This window comes from Nerophis ophidion, linkage group LG10 (assembly GCF_033978795.1).
Source record: "Nerophis ophidion isolate RoL-2023_Sa linkage group LG10, RoL_Noph_v1.0, whole genome shotgun sequence".
Taxonomy (NCBI): domain Eukaryota; kingdom Metazoa; phylum Chordata; class Actinopteri; order Syngnathiformes; family Syngnathidae; genus Nerophis; species Nerophis ophidion.
Window position 1 is genome coordinate 24,862,793 of NC_084620.1, and position 23,087 is coordinate 24,885,879.

The 23,087-nt window shown below is 42.6% G+C and overlaps 1 protein-coding gene across 1 annotated transcript; it reads right to left on the reverse strand.

Moving 5' to 3' along the window:
* Positions 1-14,532: 14,532 nt before the first annotated feature.
* On the reverse strand, positions 14,533-15,717 carry LOC133559872 (uncharacterized). Its single transcript, XM_061911884.1, has 2 exons — positions 15,021-15,717; positions 14,533-14,918 (listed from the first exon to the last, which is right to left on the reverse strand). Exons 1-2 carry the CDS (start codon positions 15,434-15,436, stop codon positions 14,573-14,575), a joined length of 762 nt encoding a protein of 253 aa, XP_061767868.1. The 5' UTR covers positions 15,437-15,717; the 3' UTR covers positions 14,533-14,572.
* Positions 15,718-23,087: the final 7,370 nt, after the last annotated feature.

Consider the following 23,087-nt stretch of genomic DNA (forward strand, 5'->3'; position numbering starts at 1 on the left):
CCACCGCGAGGTGTCCTGGCTTGGGGCCGAAACATCAGTGAACGGTGGCACCAGCTGACGACCCTGCAGCTGACCTCGAAGTGCACTGGAGGAGGTGCGACAGGCAGAGATGCCTAGCAGTTAGGTCTGTACGTATTAATAGCTGCCATGAACCCATAATGCATAGCTGCGACTAGAGCTGGGCGATATACTCGATATACCGCAGGTTTGTCCCTGTGCGATATAGAAAATGACTATATCGTGATATTCGAGTATACGTTCTCGTGCAGTTGTTTTTAGGCGCCGACTTGGTCGTACCTTTTACATCACGGTTTGATAGTCAACACCGACAACTATTGCATCCTTCCTTAATAGCAGTCCAGCCGACCCTTTTATGTTATGGTTCTATAGTCAACACGGACGCCGATTACATTGTACATTAATAGCAGTCCAGCCAACCCTTTTAACTTACAGTTCTGTAGTCAACATGGACCCAGATTGCATGTTACCTGCGTCGTACCTTAATAGCAGTTCAGCCAACCCATTTAAGTTACGGTTTGGTAGTTAACATGGACTATGATTGAAACCGTGATTCAGGATGGTGTGTGGAAAAGTTAAATTCCTGTGTCAATCTCCCAGATACTAAACAGATTAGAGCAACAAGGTGAAACAAAATTCTGTTGAAAGGTGACATTACATACTGAATTTGTCATTTGACTGACGGTTTTGATTGATTCTTTAAAAAGTCTTTGATAGTAAAGAAGACTGACAATGTTCAATGGAAAAAAAGCCTTGAACTTTGAAATACCATGACTTGTGTGATCATTCAGACTAATTGGATTGAGAAATTGTTCAAGACATCAATAGATGCCTTGGCAGAAGGCACAACCTGATTAAATGTAAAACTACAAAGAGCTGAATCCTTAACAAATTTCCTGTAATAAGTGGTAAAAGCGGCCTGCCCGGCCGCCTGGCAACCCATGCGTACTGTACCTTCTGGCAACATTAGCGATGGCTTGCCCGGCCATCGTTAATGTTTAACAATGAGAAAAAGAGTCAAAGCGACACTTGTCTGATATTACTATAGCGCTATCTCAAAATTGTCTCCACTCACTTTACATTGGGAAGGCCAACGGTTGCAGAAAGTTCAAAGTAAGGAGAAGCAAATGTTGAAAGCATGAGTCAGGATGATGTGTCTAAAAGGTAAATGCCTGTGTCAGTCTCCCAGTTAGTAAACATGTTAAAATAACAGATTGCAGCAATATTTTGCTTAAATGTGACAATGCATACCGAATTTACCATCGACTGGTGATTTTGATTGGCTATGAAAAAAGCCCCAGCAGTCAAACAAATTACAGTACTCTATTAAAATCAAAAGCCTTGGACTTTGAAATGTCATGACTTGTTTTATCATTCAGACTAATTAAATTGAGAAATTGTAGATGATTTCACCTGATTAAATGTACAACTACAGAGAGTTGAATTGTTAATGAATTATCTGTAATATGTGGAAAAGCAGCCTGCCTTATAGTCCTCGTAGTTGTTCAGCTAACCCTTTTAAGTAGTCAACATGGGTTCCGAATTTGTCGTACCGTAATAGCTGTTCAGCCAACCCTTTTAAGTTACGGTTCGGTAGTTTTCATGGGCGTCGATTGCGTCGTACCTTAATTACTGTTCAGGCAATTCTTTTAAGTTACAGTTTGGTAGTTAAAATGGGCGCTGATGGCGTCATACCTTAATAGCTGTTCAGGCAACCCTTTTAAGTTACTTTGAAGATGGTCCTTCAGCTCTTTGACAGCTTGGCTCTTTTTCAGATGATCAGACCAACTGTAAGTCTTTCTTATTTACAGTTTATATAAACGTTTGTCATTTCTATTCAGACTTCCATACATATTTAATTTCCTTAACTGACTGAAATAATAATAAAAACAATGAATAATTTCTAAGTCTTTGTTAGCCATTTGTGAAGTTTTGTGCTCGTGCGCTACATTCGCTCGCATCCTGTGCATCTCCCTGGGGGCTAAGCCCCCCCTGTCCTCAAAAGCTAGTGACGCCCCTGTCTACTGATAGTCATACGTGAATGAGCTCAGCTCCTGTTCTCCTCCATGTATAAAGTGAGAAACACAGCTGATGCTCCAGAGGGAAGTAACCCCAAAGATAGCAAAGGGTAAAAAAGAGTGCACATTTAACTTTATAAATAACCAGGACCGTCATGATGCATTTCAGGCTAACTAGCTAACTAAGTAGCAGCATTGTTTTTGAGCGGGAATGTAACTTTTGCCTGCAAAACAACAAATGTACGACATGCACAGAGGTTGTCTATAGTGTGCTAGACAGGTTTTTATTTGTCAAACACAGACCTGGTCTAAAGTGGAGCTAATACATTTTACTACAAGCAGTGATGAATACTTACTTTCTTGAAAAAAATTCTTATGTCCATTTTGCATCCTTTCACATCCTTGTTCTGCAGCCTGTGTGCTTCAAAATTGCACACCTGCAGGACTGCAAGCAAGGTCGCAGAGAAAATGTGGACTGGATTTTGAGTGATGTGGGCATTTTCTATATGAACAAGTGGAATGGATTGGATACCGACGCACAAAAGGGGCTCTCTACTTTACGCCATGAAGTGAGGGGAAACTGAGTGAATAATGACAGGTTATATGATTATTTATTTAAACTCATATTTGGGCCACTTTATAATGAATATGCCGGCATGTATTCGTAAAAAAAAAAATAAACGAAAAAAAGTTAAAGAAAATATAACACCAAATTATTTAGGGGGGTTTAACAATATTTTAGGGGGGCTACAGCCCCCCTAAAATCCGCCTAATAACGCCAATGATCATTGGTATAATAAATGACATTTTTCGTGCTTACTGTGCTTATTGTTATGTGCCAGCTGGAGACTATGTCAACTGATTTTGTAAACAAATGAGTTCCTTTAACCAAATGACAGATGGGCATGTATGTGAGTGTGTGTTTGCATATGTTTGTGTGTGCAAGTGCGTGTGTGCACGTGTGTGTAATGATAAAAACAACTTTCATTTGTGACTTCTATTTTACACACACACACACACGCAATTACACAATTATGAGTATGGCTTCACGGTGGCAGAGGGGTTAGTGCGTCTGCCTCACAATACGAAGGTCCTGCAGTCCTGGGTTCAAATCCAGGCTCGGGATCTTTCTGTGTGGAGTTTGCATGTTCTCCCCGTGAATGCGTGGGTTCCCTCCGGGTACTCCGGCTTCCTCCCACCTCCAAAGACATGCACCTGGGGATAGGTTGATTGGCAACACTAAATTGGCCCTAGTGTTTGAATGTGAGTATGAATGTTGTCTGTCTATCTGTGTTGGCCCTGCGATGAGGTGGCGACTTGTCCAGGGTGTACCCCGCCTTCCGCCCGATTGTAGCTGAGATAGGCGCCAGCGCCCCCCGCGACCCCGAAAGGGAATAAGCGGTAGAAAATGGATGGATGAGTATGGTACACCGCTGGCTCCGTCTACACCCACTCCTCAGGAGGTCCACGTCATCCCAGACAAGAACTGAGGTCAGCAGGTTAAAGTTTGCAAACCTTTCAAAGGTGTTTGCAAATGGTCAGTTTGCCTGCCTTGTGCAAGAAGAGGAGCGGGAGCAAGCAGCTGCTGGGAAAGTCGAATTCTTTGACCGCCAGAAGTACGTTGCAGTGAGGGCTGCTGCGCGTTACAATGCTGCTACAACTTAGGAGAACATTTCCAACATACTTGAAGACAAGAACACCTGTAATAAGGATGATGCGGACGACTCTTTGCTTAGATTTGTCCACCACAGTGCTAACCGCCTGGCCGGGTTTCGGTCGCTTAAGTGCATTGACAGCTGAGAGGCTGCAGAAGTTCATGACCCCGAGGAAGAAGATCGCCTGGCTGAAGTTCATACAGGCAATCAGAGGTTTTGTGAAGGACAGCATTGAAAAATACAATCCCAGAGAACACCAGAGCCACAGGAAGGCCATGGTGACGTACCGAAGGCTCCACTGCCGCTTGAGACGCAGGTAAGCGACAGGATGGACCACTGCCAGGTAGCGATCGACGCAGGTGAACACAGGAATGACCATCTGTCCGTACCAGGGGAACGACTGGATTATGATTCCCATAAAGGTCAGCTGGTCGGTGTTTGTGTTAATCCCGTAGATGGCGAGAACATACCCAGCCACTCCGATAAGCTCCATGGCAGCCAGGTTGAGCACAAAGCAGTCGGAATGACTAAAGATGGTCGCTGTGAAGGTGGCGCGCTGGAGACCCGGATGGAGGACGCGTAGAGACAGAGGGAGGACAACCAAAGGGTGGTGGCGGAAAAAAAGTTGCTTAGATGGCGAATAACATCTACCTTGAGGCACGTAAGCACGATGTCTAGCACGGAGGAGGCGTTGGTGGACATGGGTGCAGAAAAGAAGCAAACGCTGGTTCTAGAAGTTCTCAGCTGTCAGGCGTGCAGGACAATGTGTTGCATTGATGAAAATGACTGACGCGTGGAAGATGGAGAGTCACTCTTCAAATTTGAATAAACACCTCATTCGGTTGGCAGGTGCTTTAAAAACAACTTCCATTAGGACTATTGGTGAGGCATCGCAGACACACAGCTCAACCTGGACTCATGAACACAGGCCACAAGATTGCTGTCGTAGATGCGCACACATTTGTTCCAAAACGTCACATGACATGAGAGAGACACGTTCATTAGACGAGAGTATAATGGACCCGAGTGGTAAAATGATAAAATCTAATAAAATTGTTGCTTAAAACTAATATAAATATTAAGAACCCAATGTAGTGAGAGCAGCTGTCCCAAAATAAGGAAATATGATTATACTGGTTCACAATTTATTAAAATACAATTAAAAAACAGTCACGTTGTCGACACTAAAATACCAAATGGTAGCAAATGTGATGGGCGAGGGTATCTTTGCTCCGCCTTCTGCCACGGCGTCCTCCTGCACAGAAAATTAAAAAGGGAGGCAGGCCACGGGGATAAAATCAACTAAAACCACGGAGACGCAATCCGGGCTGACGTCACACTTACACGCAAGGGAGGGTTTACCCTGCCTTTGCTGTAGTTCCGCGTCAACGTATTGGGTACGCCCACTCTCCTCGCCAGTCTCCGGTCACTCGCGGGACCTACGTGGCCGTACCCATCCCGCTCCGCCTCCTGGTCGCTTCCGGTGGGGTCGCCGCAGGTCCCTGGGTCCAAATCGCCCCCCTGTCCACAGAACCACACAGCCAGTGTACGACGCACGAGCCCGCAAGCCCACAGCCAAAAGCAGTTGGGTGTCCCCACAGATCCACAACACACGGGACTTACTTGGGAGGCAGAGTTTCCTCTGCCCCTGCGTCTTGTGTGGTTCTTAGGATTCGCTCCGGTAGCCTGCGGGGTCTGTTGTGTTGTCCGGGGGGGTTCTTTCCCAGCTTGCGTGCGTTCACCCGGTCGCTCTTGGCAAAGCCTGTCGATTCTTCCCCGTCCCGGCCCAAACCTGCCGAATCCTGTCGTCCCCTCTGCTCTAGCCTGTCAATTCCCTCTGTCAACCCTCCTGTCCCCTCGAACCTTTCTCTGCTTCTTCCTCCTCCTGACACTCTTTTTAAACGTGCGGAGTCCTAATGCTCCGCAGGTGCGTCCAATTTCCCGTGTCGTTGGATTGGGCACTTTGGTTGTTAGGGACAACCAGCTAAAAGGGGAAATGTCTTCAAATGCCAGCAAAGTCCACAAGGAGTAAAAACTTGCAATACAAAATACAATCAAATTCTAAAATGTAAAAACATGCAATTAAAAATATGATCAATCCTAAAATATAAAAACGTGCAATTAAAAATCCACAGAAATAAAACACTATAAGACTTGCATGGCAATGAAACATAAAAAAATAAAATCCCCTACTTGTGTCCCATCAGATCCCCCCACACCTTATCGTTGTCAGTACTTGCAACGGGGGAGCTCTAGTCTGCATGGCGGGCAGGCAACTGTCCCCAGTTTGTACGAGTGGAGCGCCTGGGTTGTTCCACAGAACCCGGTGCCTCCAGTCGAGCCTCTGGGGGGCAGAAGCCCATAAAACACAGGCAGTTCATAGTTGTAGTTCAGTAATAATCTCCCACAATGTCAGAGATAACGTGGGGTTCAGGGTTCCACCATGTGTCCAGTTTGCCTTTTCCCTACGGTCGCCTGTTTCTGGCCCACACTCGCTCACCAGGAGTCAAAGGCCAGGCATGAGCCCTCAAAATGAGTGTTTGTGCATTTGTCAGGTTTTTGTGCGCAGCTAAAAAAAAAAACTGTACCCTCAAGACCGGTGTTGGAGTTTAATCCCCATATAACGAATTTAAATACTGTAAGTAAAAATTTTCTGGGTATTATCCTTCTCTTCCGCATCCAAAACCGAAATGTGCAGCTTCGCTTCACCCGTAAGCGCTCCCAACAAAATGGCTACTTTTCGTGCTTCTGGTATATCCTGGCTGCCCAGGAGCCCTTTAATCTGCTCCTTCCACTCAGAATACTTAAGATCAGCCCCATGCCTTTTAAATCTGGGCAGCCAAGGTGCGCCTGGATACACCGGCATCATCATATTTTCCTTATTGGAAACAGTGCTCTCACAATATGGATCCTGCTGGTAACGCCAAAAATGTAATGGACCCGAGTGGTAAAATATTAAAATCTAATAAAATTCTTGCTTAAAACCAATATAAATATTAAGAACCCAATGTAGTGAGAGCAGCTGTCCCAAAATAAGGAAAGATGATTATACTGGTTCACAATTTATTAGAATACAATTAAAAACCAGTGACGTTGTCGACACACCTGCCGAATCCTGCCTCCCCTCTCCTCCTGGCAAATCCTGTCTATTCCCTCTGTCTGGCCAAGCCAAAACATGCCGAATCCTGCCGTCCCCTCTGCTCTAGCCTGTCAATTCCCTTTGTCGACCCTCCTGTTCCCTCGAAACCTTTCTCTCCTTCTTCCTCCTCCTGTTGCTCTTTTTAAACGTGCGCAGTCCTAATGCTCCATAGGTGCATCCAATTTCCCGTGCCATTGGATTGGGCACTTTGGTTGTTAGGGGCAGCCAGCTAAAAGGGGCAATGTCTTAAAATGCCAGCAAAGTCCACAAGGAGTAAAAACATGCAATTAAAATACAATCAAATTCTAAAATGTAAAAACATGCAATTAAAAATATAATCAATCCTAAAATATAAAAACGTGCGATTAAAAATCCACAGCAATAAAACACTATAAGACTTGCATGGCAATGAAACATAGAATAATAAAATCCCCTACTTGTGTCCCATCACAAGAGGACACCAAGCTGGATGAACAAAGTCTTTATTGGTTGGACATGCAGAAATATTCATGTGATAAACATAAACATCCCTTATGTTGTTTATCACAACAAGCTGGACAACAAGCTAGCTGCCTGTGTTGTTGTTGTTGCTCATCACTCAATAAATTACAAGAAAAGGGTTGCACTTCGCATGCCATCGACTTCCTGGTATCCTAGTTTGTTGATGCTAATTTGTTCTTTCTGTTGTCGAAGTTACTGAAAATGGGCGGAATATCAACCTACACCTGCTTCCCATTACCAATCGACCACTTATACAAGGTGTTTGCTGGTGGCCGGAAGATGTTGGATCGTTTGCTGCTTTTGGCGTTCATTCTGGCATCTTCCTGCCTTCTCATTGATAACTTTTGCACGTATAGCCTGTAGTAAATAGGAGTGTTATTATTTAGTCTTTTTGTTTTGCCCTGGTTCTCCTGGTGTTTTTCTTTTGACGTCAGTAGATACTGCCTGAATATTTGTGTCACAACAGACATTAAAGCCTTGTATTGACTGCTATCACGCCTCATCATTGCATCTTGGGTCCAACTTAAAACTGACTATGGGACTTCCGGTATCGACCACGCTGAATAAAAGTGTGAATATGGAAATTTTTCTACGGCACTCAATGTAGGCTCCCGCACAAAACTTTCCATCTTCTTTTTTAAATCTTGCCATTTAAGTAATTTGAAGTACAGTGGGGTAATATCTTTTTGCTCTTTGTGTGAGACTTTGGAACGAGTCTTGTCATGTCGAAGGCGAAGACTAAATCGTCTGAAAAAGATTAGATTAGGTTACTTTATTAGTATCCGAAGGTAAACTTGTTTTTCAGCCAGCTTGATCAGGACATACATCCATCAATCCATTTATTACCGCTTATTCCCTTTGGGGTCGCGGGGGGCGCTGGTGCCTAACTCAGCTACAATCGGGCGGAAGGCGGGGTACACCTTGGACAAGTCGCCACCTCATCGCAGGGCCAACACAGATAGACAGACAACATTCACACTCACATTCACACACTAGGGCCAATTTAGTGTTGCCAATCAACCTATCCCCAGGTGCATGTCTTTGGAGGTGGGAGGAAGCCGGAGTATCCGGAGGGAACCCGCACATTCACGGGGAGGACATGCAAACTCCACACAGAAGAGAAAAAAAAAAAGGAAGACAGAGGGGGAAATTGTGGGGATAAGAGGGGGATTAGCCATAGAGACAAAAACAACAACAGCAAATACAACAATAACAACAACAACAACAATAGAACAACACCAGCACATACAATATGTACAAATAGGATCGTAAAAGTGAAAACAAATAAGCAGTTAGCGAAATAAATAATAATATAGTAATGACAATGAGCATTTTTACACTAAAACTAGAGCAATACTGATACCAATAGAAAAAGCGCTATTGATCATGAACAAAACCAATAGTTTACCTCTATTATCAACAATACAGTTGTTCAAATGCAACAATACGTATACATAATGATAGCTAGAAAAATAATAAAAAAAATAAAATAAATGAAATAAAAAATTTAAAAAAAGGAATACCGAAAGATGGAAGGGAAGAGATAGAGGCAACCTATATTAATCATGTAGATTGTTATAGTAACAATGGGTTAAGCTTTGTTAATATGCCATGTGTTACCCAGTTTACCCTAGGGCAACAACGTTGATATATGTTTGATGAAACGTGATTATTTGCATGAGTGTATGTATGTATATGTACTTGTATATGAACATAATGTGTATATGAATGTTTGTACAGTAAATGTATATGTACAGTATATGTATGTTTGTTTGTACAGTAAATGTATATGTACAATATGTGTATTTTTGTACCGTGAATGTGCGTGTAGATGGACGGACTTGGAGTATGTAGGTATGTACTGTATTTGTGTATGTATGTGGGAGCGTAGGTACCAATGTATGTACGTTTGTATGTATGAATAACGGTGTGTGTGTGTGTGTGTGTGTGTGTGTGTGTGTGTGTGTGTGTGTGTGTGTGTGTGTGTGTGTGTGTGCGTGTGTGTGTGTGTGTGTGTGTGAGTGTGAGTATATGTGTGTTTGTATGTACAATATATTTGACTTCCAGTGTACGTGGGAGCCAGAGTGCGGCCCCAGCCGCCCAGAGAGCCCAACCCAAACAGCAGGTGTGGCGCCCAGGGAACCAGGGACCACTGGGCCCACGCAGCCAGGCCGGCCAGCGGCGGGAACCACAGAACCCGCCCGGAAGAGCCGGCAGCAGGCCGCAGACAGACGCGCCCGGCAGAGGACAGGGCACGAGAGAAGCAGCGGACGGCCAGACCCCAAGCCAGCGAGAGAGAACCCCCCCACACGGGCAGAAAGACGGGACGCCCCGCACCGGGGGAACCCAGAGACTCCCCGCAGCCGGACGGGAAGACTGCCCCCGCCCCACCAGCACCCGGGCTCCCTCGACCCCACCTCCACCCCAGGGAGCACCACGCGGCCCACACCAGGCCACCCCACCCGAGCCGGCCGCCACAGGACCACCCAGCGAAGGGCCGCGGGGACCACCCACCCCACCCGCAGGGACCCCAACGATTAAAATATATTTTGGACTTCACTCTGTGCCTCTCTCATCTCCAATTAACCTAAACCCTTTATTCACACCTTCTGTTAGTGACATGGTTTTTATAGCCTGGGACACTGCAGGGATTTGATCCATTCGTTATCTTTACATTAATGAAACATTTGCGTCGTTCGATCAATTGGCCCACAAATTTGGCAATTCATAGAAACCAGTTCTGCCGATATTTGCAAAGTAGTGACTTTGTACGAAAGCACTTCCCTGATTTTCCCAAAAATCCACCTGCAACCTTGACAGACACTCTACCAAAACTCAATCCATATTCCAAGGGCAATATCTCCAAACTATATACAGACATCAGTTCATGCCTCACAGTGACAGGTGATTTGTGTGCTACATGGTCATCAGCACTCAACATAGAAATAGAGAAAGATACCTGGGACCTGGTTTTGAATCAAGTCGACTCCTCCTCGCTCTGTACAAGCACTGGGTCATACAATGCAAGGTGGTGCACAGAGAATTATTTGGTACACCGAGAATTATTTGTTTAAGGGGTCCAAAAGCAAACTGGCTCAAAATTTCCCTGGGCTGGATCCAGTTTGCAATAGGTGAAATCAAGGGATAGTCGATCTTACCCATATGTTTTGGACCATATTAGTCCTTCACCCATAGTGGTGTTATTCGGAGTGGTACCTCCAAATATTTAATTATTGATCTATTTTGCGATTTTGTGGCTTTTCTTGGCTTGCTTGCAAGGAGGGGCATCCTAACGTTCTGGAAAAATCCCAGCCCCCTCTCTCCCTCAACGTGGATAAGAGATGCTCTGTTCTTTAGGCGGTCCGAAAAGATAAGGCAGTGCCTTTGGGGCTCTGATGCAAAGTTTACCAAAATATGGCACTCATTTCAGGAACATGTTGATTCCTTGAGCCTGGATGCTGCCACTGCTGTTCAGCCGCACCCAATTGATCAAATCAATACATATATATATATATATATTAGGGGTGGGCAAATTAATGCGTTAATTACGAGTTAACTCATCAATTGCGTATGTTGTTTAGATGCTTTTATTTTGTTAACGCCTTTTCTTATAAAGATGGCGGCGCCCGGACGGGCTTCGGCGTGGAGGGGCTGTTGGTAAAGATGGAACATGTGGCAAAAATACCGGACAATTCTGCAAATTTCATGGCTGGCTTACAGCGTGGTCACTCCGGGATCAATTACGACCGCCAGACAATTCTGAATGTGGATGGATCGGGCCGTTTTGGACTGAATGACGCGTGCTTGCTAGACCGGCTAGCTAGCATGGGAATACTTTGCCGGCTACATCCAGCGGCCTGTGAAGCAGCGGAGTATATGTGTTGTCTGTCTATTTATGAATAATGCAGATGAGGAGTGTTGGCTGAGTTCTTAACGTTTACTTTCAGAGCGTGCATATCACAACATACAAGATGCCGTCATGGCGACACACAACCTCTACCGGGCTACCGCGCATGCTCGTCACTCCTGTTGCATGCTGGGTAGGGTAGTTCTTTTTTTCCCTGGCTCACAAGATCACAATATAGTACCATGTATATGATGCCTTCAGTTTATCAAAGCACCAAGCAAACAATCGGAAAATTCCCATCATATCAATTCCTAGATATGGTCATAAATATTTTAAGTGCACTACACATAATAAACACAACATTATTAATATTGCTACTACGGATAATTTAATAAAAAATTCCCTAAAACAGCCCACTACCTATAATATAGGTTTTTTAAACATAAGATCCCTGATAAAAAAAATGTTCCTGCTGTTACCTCAGAAATTGCCTGTTCGGATGTTATGATTGTGGCTCAGAGATTTGTATGTAGATTATATTTATTTTCCATAACAAACAGGATAACCTAAATATCCTGGCAGTGGAAATAAGCTTAAATGTTTGTATTTACATTTTTTGAGTTGATTTTCATAAAATATGCTATTTAACTGCTACTGTTTAACAGGGACTGATTTGAATTGTGTTTGCACAACAAATGTTTTGGCGCTTTTGTTCATGTGGGAGAATATTCCAATAAAGGTGCACTACACACTACTTTTGAATTCATTATTGGGCTTTGCGTATACAATGCAGTTAATCGCGATTAATCAGGGAAAAAGTGCGATTAACTTCGATTAAAATTTTTAATTGTTGCCCAGCCGTAATATATATATATATATATATATATATATATATATATATATATATATATATATATATATATATATATATATATATATATATATATATATATATCCATCCATCCGTTTTCTACCGCTTATTCCCTTGTGGGGTCGCGGGGGGCACTGGCGCCTATCTCAGCTACAATCGGGCGGAAGGCGGGGTACACCCTGGACAAGTCGCCACCTCATCGCAGTATATATATGTATATATATATATATATATACCTATCCTCTGGTTTCCTTTTTTTTTTTGACTGTAAGTACTGTAACATGTCTACATGCCATTTCTTGAATCGGCACATTGACATGACGGATTCTAGACGTTCAAAGCCAATCTCAGTTTCCGTTTATACTTAGGCCATGTCCACCCTAAGTCGTTTAATCCCTTAAACCAGGGGTCGGGAACCTTTTTGGCTGAGAGAGACATTTAAGCCAAATATTTTAAAATGTATTTCTGTGAGAGCCATATAATATTTTTTTAACACTGAATACAACTAAATGTCTGCATTTTTAAGTAAGACCAACATTCATAGAGTATAATATGTCACAAACTCGCATGGCAGCAGTAGTAGCGACCCCTAGATGCAGGAACCAGGGGAGCGAGGCGCAGGTAAGATGCTTTTAATATCACAAACAGAGGAGAATGAAGCAGTTCTAAACAATAGTCAATCTTTAAGCCCTGAGGAACGCGCAAGATAAGCATGAATAGAAACATGCTGATTGGCAGCAGTTGAGGGGAAAAAAACAGCGCTCAGCGGGACAAACAGGAAATGGAAACAAAATAAAAGCACTGATGGGAAGTAAATACGAAACAAAGAAGCAAAAACAGAAATGAAGTGACAGATCTTCAAATAACAAGTCTCTTATTCTTTTTAATAAATTTTTTATTCGGAAGCTCACCGATGATAAATAAAATCCTTCTTACCATTAATGCGACTTCTTGAACAGGTGCGGTAGAAAACAGATGGATGGATTAAAATGTATGAGAATGTTTTATATTTTGAATGTAATTTTTAACACTGCGATTACCAGCGGAATTATTCATTACTTATCGTGTTAAGCAATGTCAGCTAAGATTTATCTGAGAGCCAGATGCAGTCATCAAAAGAGCCACATATGGCTCGAGAGCCATAGGTTCCCTACCCCTTCCTTAAACAAATAATTATTTAGCCTAAACCCCGTTTCAGCAACACTAAATCATCGTTTAAGGTCCCCCTCCTTGGACAATTTTTTACACGGGTAAGTGCGCTGTGTATTTCTTGAATCTCCGGCACTTAGCTTTGTATGGACTTATTGATCGTTTACAAACTGAGTTCAGAGAGGAAGTGACGCCAGAAAGGCCGCACTCCACACAGGAAGTGACGCCAGAAGGATTGCGCCCCACACAGGAAGTGATGTCAGAAAGAACGCGCCATAGCCAGCTACATAATAAAGCGGTTTTGTAACTCGGGGCTAACCGCTGGAAATATGAAGGCAAGTCATCCATTGACTCTCCTTCAACAAATGGACGCAGTTTTTCTGTAAGTAGAATTACAGCTGACCTCAACATTTAAAAGTTTTCTTGCCATCTGAGAAGTGTTGTATCCGACATAACTGCAATCGCTTTCTCTTAAGGTATTCATGTTTGATTTCCACAAGCATCTGTGCATGTAGAGGAGTGAGAAACACTGGCATGTCCGGATGACTCGCCTCCATATTTCCAGTAGTTAGCTCCGAGTACGAAACCGCTTTATTATGAAGCTGGCTGTGGCGCGTTCTTTCTGACATCACTTCTGGTGTGGGGTGTCGTCTTTCTGGCATCACTTCCTCTTCGAACTCATTTTGTAAACAATCAATGCGTCCATACAAAGCTAAGAGCTGGAGATTCAAGAAATACACAGCGCACTTACCCGTGTAAAATTTGTCCGAGAAGGGGAACCTTAAATGCTGGTTTAGTGTGGCTGAAATGGGGCTTAGGCTAAATAATTATTTGTTTAAGGGGTTATCCAGCTTAGTGTAGACATAGCCTCAGACATAAAAGAAAAAGTCTATAATCAAGGACGGCGGAGGAAGCACAGCCGGAAAGCTGCCAAACTGCACTCTGCCAAAAAGGGCCGCCGGCCACCATGTGTCCCCGCAGCCAGCATGAAAGAGTTAGGTGGTCGAACACCGCTGCAGCAAAGGTCCACACCCAAGTCCAGAGAGGGCAACTATGGAATGGCAGGAGATGGGCCTTTCAATGTGGCACGCAATGAAAACGAGTTTGACACTCTGCTCTAAATCGTAGACAGTAATATGCCTCTCACAGTTCTTAAAATCACATCAACAAATGACAGGCATAGAGTAAAGAATTTTCTACTTCCAAAAATCTCATGTGTGTCAAAGCATTTTTCAGTTGGAAAATGTTGATTGTGTGATGATTGAAAAAACAATTCTTGTTTTTGACTTTTATTTTACACACAAACACAATTACACAATTCATATATGGTACGTTGCTGGCTCCGTCCACGCCCACTCCTCCTCAGTTAGCAGGTCAAAGTTTGTAAAGCCTTTGAAGGTGTTTGCAAGCATTCAATTTCCCTGCCTTGTGCAAGAAGAGGAGCGGGAGCAAGCAGCTGCTGGGAAGGTCGAATCCTTTGACTGCCACCAAAATTTTGCAGGCAACGCTGCTGTGCAGTAGCATGCTGCTGCCACTGAATAGAACATTTCCTGCATACTTGGAGATAAGAACTCCTGTAATGATAAGGATGATGCGGACGGCTCTTCGCTTGGTTTTGTTCACCACGGTTCTAACCACCTGGCCAGGTCGCGGTCGCTTAAGCACCTTGACAGCTGAGAGGCTACAGAAGCTTGTGACCCCGAGGAAGAAGATCACCTGGCTGAAGCACATACAGACGGCCAATGGAGGTTTTGTGACGACCAGCAGTGAAAAATACATTCCCAGAGAACACCCGAGCCACAAGAATGCCACCGTGACGTACCGGAGGCTCCGCTGCCGCTTGAGACGCAGGTAAGCGAGAGGATGGACCACTGCCATGTAGCGATCGACACAGGTGAGCACAGGAACGACCATCTGTCCGTACCAGGGGAACGACTGGATTATGATTCCCGCAAGGATCAGCTGGTCAGCGCTTGTGTTGATCCCGTAGATGGCGAGAACATACGCAGCCACTCCGATCAGCTCCATGGCAGCCAGGTTGAGCACAAAGCAGTCGGAGTGACTAAAGGTGGTCGCTGTGAAAATGGCGCGCTGGAGACCCAGATGGAGGACGCGCAGAGAAAGAGGGAGGACAACCAAAAGGGTGGTGGCGAAAAACAAGTTGTTTACATGGCGAAAACCATCTAACTTGAGGCACGCAAGCATGCCCTCCACCCCGAAGGACACGTTGACAGACATCGGTGCAGAAAAGAAGCAAAAGCTGGTTCTTGAAGGTCTCACCTGTCAGGCGTGCAGAACGATGAAGTGCATGGATGAAAATAACGGAAGTGTGGACGACGGCAATTTTCTTGTCAAATTTGAATCAACACCACATTTGGTTGCCAAGCGCTTTGAATAAAACTTCCATTAAGGCTGACGTTGAGGCAACGTGGATACACAGTTCATCCTGTACCCATTAACACAGACCACAAGTGCATGCTCTTAAAAACCCCGTTTCCATATGAGTTGGGAAATTGTGTTGGATGTAAATATAAACGAAATACAATGATTTGCAAATCCTTTTCAACCCATATTCAATTGAATGCACTACAAAGACAAGATATTTGATGTTGAAACTCATAAGCTTTATTTTGTTTTGCAAATAATAATTACATTTGAATTTCATGGCTGCAACACATGCCAAAGTAGTTGGGAAAGGACATGATCACCGCTGTGTTACATCACCTTTTCTTTTAACAACACTCAATAAACGTTTGGGAACTGAGGAAACTAATTGTTGAAGCTTTGAAAGTGGAATTCTTTCCCATTTTTGTTTTATGTAGAGCTTCAGTCATTCAACAGTCCGGGGTCTCCGCTGTCGTATTTTACGTTTCATAATGCGCCACACATTTTCGATGGGAGACAGGTCTGGACTGCAGGCGGGCCAGGAAAGTACCCGCACTCTTTTTTTACGAAGCCACGCTGTTGTAACACTTGTCTTGCTGAAATAAGCAGGGGCGTCCATGATAACGTTGCTTGGATGACAACATATGTTGCTCCAAAACCTGTATGGACCTCTCAGCATTAATGGTGCCTTCACAGATGTGTAAGCTATGCATTCCTTGGGCACTAATACACCTCCATACCATCACAGATGCTGGCTTTTGAACTTTGCACCTATAACAATCCTAATGGTTATTTTCCTCTTTGTTCTGGAGGACACCACATCCTCTATTTCCAAATATAATTTGAAATGTGGACTCGTCAGACCACAGAACATCTTTCCACTTTGCATCAGTCCATCTAAGGTGAGCTCGAGCCCAGCCAAGCCGGCGGCGTTTCAGGATATTGTTGATAAATGGGTTTGGCTTTGCATAGTAGAGTTTTAACTTGCACTTACAGATGTAGCGACCAACTGTCGTTTCTGACAGTGGTTTTATGAAGTGTTCCTGAGCCCATGGGATGATATCCTTTACACACTGATGTCGGTTTTTGATGCAGTACCGCCAGAGGTGGGTAACGTAGCCAGAAATTGTACTCAAGTAAGAGTACTGTTACTTTAGAGATTTATTACTCAAGTAAAAGTAAGGAGTACTCACCCAAATATTTACTTGAGTAAAAGTAAAAAGTATGTTGTGAAAAAACTACTCAAGTACTGAGTAACTGATGAGTAACCTGTTTGTTTAATGATTACGGTAACAAATAATGCACAAAAACATAAAAATAGCAATGAGCAAATTCAGAGCCAGGAATATCTCTTAAGCAACTAAAATAATAATATATATTGAATAATAATACATTAAAATAAAATAAAAATTAAGGCAAATTGAGCCACAATAACTTAACAGCACCATAGGCTCAGTAGACATTCATTGATTGATTGATTGATTGATTGAAACTTGTATTAGTAGATTGCACAGTACAGTACATATTCCCTACAATTGACCACTAAATGGTAACACTCCAATAAGATTTTCAACGTTAATCAATTAGTTAATAAATGACCAAGTCGATGTGATATATATATATATATATATATATATATATATATATATATGTCTTGATTGGATTATCCAGAGAATAGTGCTCGATACCGTGGTAGAGCGCAATATGTAGGTGTGGGAAAAAAATCACAAGACTACTTCATCTCTACAGATCTGTTTCATGAGGGGTTCCCTCAATCATCAGGAGATCTGTAGAGATGAAGTAGTCTTGTGATTTTTTTCCCACACCTACATATATATATATATATATATATATATATATATATACACACACATTGGTGAAACGCAGGCATGCGCAGATCCTACTTTGAATGTGTGTCTGACAAAATCAAAACAAACAAAGCGTGCATTAATAGATTGATAAAAAAAGTAGCGAGTAGCGAGCTGAATGTCGATAAATGGAGCGGTGTAGAAGTAGCGTTTCTTCTCTATAAATATACTCAAGTAAAAGTAAAAGTATGTTGCATTTAAACTACTCTTAGAAGTACAATTTATCCCAAAAGTTACTCAAGTAGATGTAACGGAGTAAATGTAGCGCGTTACTACCCACCTCTGAGTACCGCCTGAGGGATCAAAAGTCCGTAATATCATCGCTTACGTGCAGTAATTTCTCCAGATGCTCTGAACTTTTTGATGATTTTACAGACCGTAGATGGTAAAATCCCTAAATTCCTTGCAATAGCTCGTTCAGAAATGTTGTTCTAAAACTGTTCGACAATTTGCTTACAACGTGGTGACCCTCGCCCCATCCTTGTTTGTGAATTACTTAACATTTCATGGAAGCTGCTTTTATACCCAATCATGGCCCCCAACTGTTCCCAATTAGCCTGCACACCTGTGGGATGTTCCGTATAAGTGTTTGATGAGCATTCCTCAACTGTATCAGTATTTATTGCCACCTTTCCCAACTTCTTTGTCACGTGTTGCTGGCATCAAATTCTAAAGTTAATGATTATTTGCAACAAAAAAAAAGGTTTATCAGTTTGAACATCAAATATGTTGTCTCTAGCATATTCAACTGAATATGAGTTAAAAAGGATTCGCAAATCATTGTATTCCGTTTATATTTACATCTAACACAATTTCCCAACTCATATGGAAACGGGGTTTGTACTTTGAAGGGTCACAAGGAGGACTGCTGTCATAGATGCGCTTACATTTCTTCCAAAATGTCACATGACATGAGAGACACGTTCATTGGACGATAGGACACAAAACAGGATGAAGGAAGTCTTTATTGGTTGGACATGCAGAAAGGTTCCTGTGAAAAACATCCCTTATGTTAGTTTGCACGCTGTTAGCATTAGCGTGGACAACAAGCTAACTGCTCGTGTCGTTGTCTTTGCTCATCACTCAATAAATTAGAACAAAGATTCAACATGCTAATTAGCAATGATGTAACACACACATTAGCAAACAGTTCCCGGCACACATACAACGTGAAACATTAGACGCAAGAATATCAATGCACGGGTGTCATTCGATACATCCACAATGATGGCACTTCCTGAATCGGCACATTGATTCCGCCCACTCAGTCAAAGTCTCGGCTGTCGTTGCTGGTAAGCACGTTTACACGCACACACACACACACACACACACTCACACACACGCACTCGTGTACCAACCATTCCATGAAGTCATCATTCCAAAGTCAGAGGCCATGTCAGAAATAGGCAAACTTATGACCACATTCTCTTTGTTCAATAATGCTTAAGTGTACACAATGATTAGTGAGTATTTATTTCATATTAAGAAGATGTATTAAGTTAGTATAACATGTACAAAGTACAATACCAATTGGATGTATGTATATCTGCTGATGTGCATTTCTATACCGAGGGAGAGAGTGGCATCAGGAGATCAACACCCAATAGGCTCATTGGTTTAGGTCTATATCAACTGGCGCAGTGGAAGAGTGGCCGAGCGCAACCCGAGGGTCCCTGGTTCATTCCCCACCTAGTACCAACCTCGTCACGTCCGTCGTGTCCTTGAGCAAGACACCTTACCCTTGCTCCTGATGGGTGCTGGTTAGCGCCTTGCATGGCAGCTCCCTCCATCAGTGTGTGAATGGGTAAATGTGGAAGTAGTGTCAAAGCGCTTTGAGTACCTTGAAGGTAGAAAAGCACTATACAAGTAAAACCCATTTATTTATTTATTTATAACTATCTAAGGCAGGGGTGTCCAAACTTTTCCCACAAATGGCTGCACGCTGAAAAATCTAAAATTGCAGTGGCCATTTGTATATAGTCCATCTTTAAAGCCAATACAATACATACCGTATTTCCTTGAATTGCCGCAGGGCATATAGTATGCGCCTGCCTTGAATTACAGCCGGGTCAAACTCGCCTCGCAAAATAATTAGCGCATGCTTAGTATTACCGCCTGGTCAAACTCGTGACGTCACGAGTGACACTTCCCCTGTCATCATTTTCAAAATGGAGGAGGCTGATTTCACTACCGGTAATTTGAAATCGCATAAAGGGAAGAACATTAAGAGCTATTCAGTAGGATTTAAGGTCCAAACTTACATAACACTCAAATTTTTACTGCATGCCTTTGGTAAGTGCCGTAGTGAGAAGAGGTTTTAAAATAATTAGCGCATGCTTACTTTTACCGCATGCCTTTGATAAGCGCAGGAATGAGAAGAGGTTTTAAATTAATTAGCGCCCCGGCGGCAATTCAAGGAAATACGGTACATTGTTTTCAAAGAGTCATTTACGTCAAGGTAGTTACATCAACGAGCACTGTACTCCTCTCGTTTGGATATTTTATTTGTCTTACTTGTTTGTGATTCATATTGCTGTGTTGAGGCCAGCTCACTCATATCTCGCACCTGACCGCTGATTGGTCAGCTGCTGCGTGCTGTCAATCAATTTCACGTTGACAAGAATGCAGCGCAAGAAAGCCAATCAATGAGCGTGTGGTCTAGAGAAACAGGAGTAATCCGTATAGGTATCGGTTTGGAAAAAAATACATTCTGTAGCTTCAACATTTATACTTTTTCTTGTTACTTTACACCATGGTTCCCCCAACTACGGCCCGCCAGCGTCCACGATGCGGCCCACGGGATATCCCTAGTTATTTATTTATTAATTTATTTTTATGAATCCTTTCTGTCGAGCTGCTCAAGCATATCATATTGTTGATCTAAATCTCCATATCTGCTGCATAGATTTAGTTTACAAAAGAGAAATGTGGGATACTTCTCTTGTTGCCTTATTTGTATTAGACTTCATTAAATGTTTTGAATATATTTAGTGTTTGGAGCAGCCTTGTTGGAACAGGAGAGGATAGAAAGGAAAAAAAGAATATGACGGGGGAAATAATAAAAAAAGAAAAAAAGAAATTATACAGGTGCTGTTCATATTATTAGAATATCATGAAAAAGTTGATTTATTTCAGTAATTATATTCAAAACGTGAAACTTACATATTATATCAATTCATTACACACAGTGATATATTTGAAATGTTTATTTCTTTAAATTTTAATGATTAGTACTGACGATTACTGAAAATCCCAAATTCAGTATCTCAGAAAATTAGAATATTAGTTACGACTAGTACCAAAAAATGTTTTTCAGAAATGTGGGCCAACTGAAAAGTATGAACATGGAAAGTTTCAGCATGTACGGCAATCAATACTTAGTTGCAGCTCCTTTTGCCTGAATTGCTGCAGCAATACGGCGTGCCATGGAGTCGACCAGTCTGTTGCACTCCTCAGGTGTTATGAGAGCCCAGGTTGCTTTAATAGTGGCCTTCAGCTCTTCAGCACTGTTGGGTCTGGCATCTCGCATCTTCCGCTTCACAATACCCCATAGGTTTTCCATGGGGTTAAGGTCAGGTGAGTTTGCAGGCCAATCAAGAACAGGGATACCATGGTCCTTAAACCAGGTACTGCTAGATTTGGCACTGTGTGCAGGTGCCAAGTCATGTTGGAAAATTAAATCTTCACCTCCATAAAATTGGTCCGCGGCAGGCAGCATAAAGTGTTCTAAAACTTCCTGGTAGACTGCTGCGTTGACCCTAGACCTCAGGAAACACAGTGGACCAACACCAGCAGATGACATGGCACCCCAGACCATTACCGATTGTGGAAATATGACAATGGACTTCAGGCAACGTGGATTCTGGGCCTCTCCTGTCTTCCTCCAGACTCTGGGACCTTGATTTCCAAAGGAGATACAAAATTTACTTTCATCTGAAAACATAACTTTGGACCACTCAGCAGCAGTCCAGTCCTTTTTGTCTTGAGCCTAGGAGAGACGCTTCTGACGTTGTTTCTTATTCAAGAGTGGCTTTACACAAGGAATGCGACAGCTGAAGCCCATATCTTGCATACGTCGGTGCGTGGTGGTTCTTGAAGCACTGACTCCAGCTGCAGTCCACTCTTTGTGGATCTCCCCCACATTTTTTAATCGGTTTTGTTTGACAATCCTCTCCAGGGCGCGGTTATCCCTCTTGCTTGTACACTTTTTTCTACCACATCTTTGTCTTTCCTTCGCCTCTCTATTAATGTGCTTGGACACAGAGCTGTGGGAACATCCAACCTCTTTGGCAATGCCCTTTTGTGTCTTGCCCTCCTTCTTTAAAGTATCAATGGTCATCTTTTGGACAGTTGTCAAGTCAGCAGTCTTCCCCATGATAGTGTGTCATACAGAATCAAAACGAGAGACCATTTAAAGGCTTTTCCAGGTGTTTTGAGTTAGTTAGCTAATTAGAGTGTGGCACCAAGTGTCTTCAATATCTGACCTTTTCACCATATTCTAATTTTCTGAGATGTTGAATTTAGGGTTTTCATTGGTTGTCAGCTATAATCATCTCCTTTTTGGCAAAAAAGACTTGAAATGTATCAGTCTGTTTGGAATGAATGTATACATTCTACAAGTTTGACTTTCAAAATGGAATTAATGAAAGAAATCAACTTTTTCATGATATTCTAATAATATGACCAGCACCTGTATATACACACATACCGTATTTTTCTTAACATACGGCGCACCGGATTAAAAAGCGCACTGCCGATGAGCGTGTCTATTGAGATCTATTTTCATACAAAAGGAGCACCGGATTATAAGGTGCATTAAAGGGGTCATATTATGATTATTTTTTCAAAATTTAAAACACTATTTTGTGGTCTACATAACATGTGATTGTAATTCTTTGGTGAAAGAGTTGCATAGATTATGTTTTACAGACCATTTTCAAGTAGCTTCCTGACAGTCTCTTCAGGATGCACCGTTTTGTGGGCAATCTTACCTATCTGGCTCACCTTCGACAGCATCTTCTCCATGTCATCTTTGCTGTAGCCGTGTAGCGTGCAAGGACGGGAGTCAAAGAAGTGTCAAAAGATGGAACTAACTGTTTAAATGACATGCAGACTTTACTCAAATCAATAATGGAGCAGCATCTCTTCCGTGGCTCAATATTGCAACATCAACACCAAAAATGTGTCCCGTGAAAACCATGTGACCTAAACCCTCTAATAACTAAAATTGCATGGGTGAAATACGTAAACCCACAACAGTTTTTAGCGCTTTGATAGCTTGTCTTCTGACAGCTCTAATTAAGAACTTTACGCTACTTTTTTTATTAGAAATGGCAACAGCGGAAGATAAATGCCACATACGAAGATAAAGAAAAAGAAGATTTGACGGATTTTTGAGCGCCGTGTGTAATGTTCTATATTTTCAATGGAACATTTAAAGTTTAGGTGTTGTTTACTGGCGTCATTTTGGAGTTTACACATATCTCTTATGTATAACTGCCATCTACTGGTCACGCTTATCATTACACCATGTACCAAATAAAATTGCTACCAGGTCGGTAAGCACAACCAGAATTATATCGCACATTAGGCGCACCAAGTTATAAGGCGCACTGTTGATTTTTGATAAATGAAAG

Excerpts from the sequence above, each read along its gene's own strand:
- LOC133559872 (XM_061911884.1), bottom strand. The coding sequence starts at position 15,436 with ATGTCTGTCAACGTGTCCTTCGGGGTGGAGGGCATGCTTGCGTGCCTC. Across the intron at positions 14,919-15,020 it reads AAGCGGCAGCGGAGCCTCCG|CCAGGTGATCTTCTTCCTCG; the intron begins GTACGTCACGGT and ends TATGTGCTTCAG.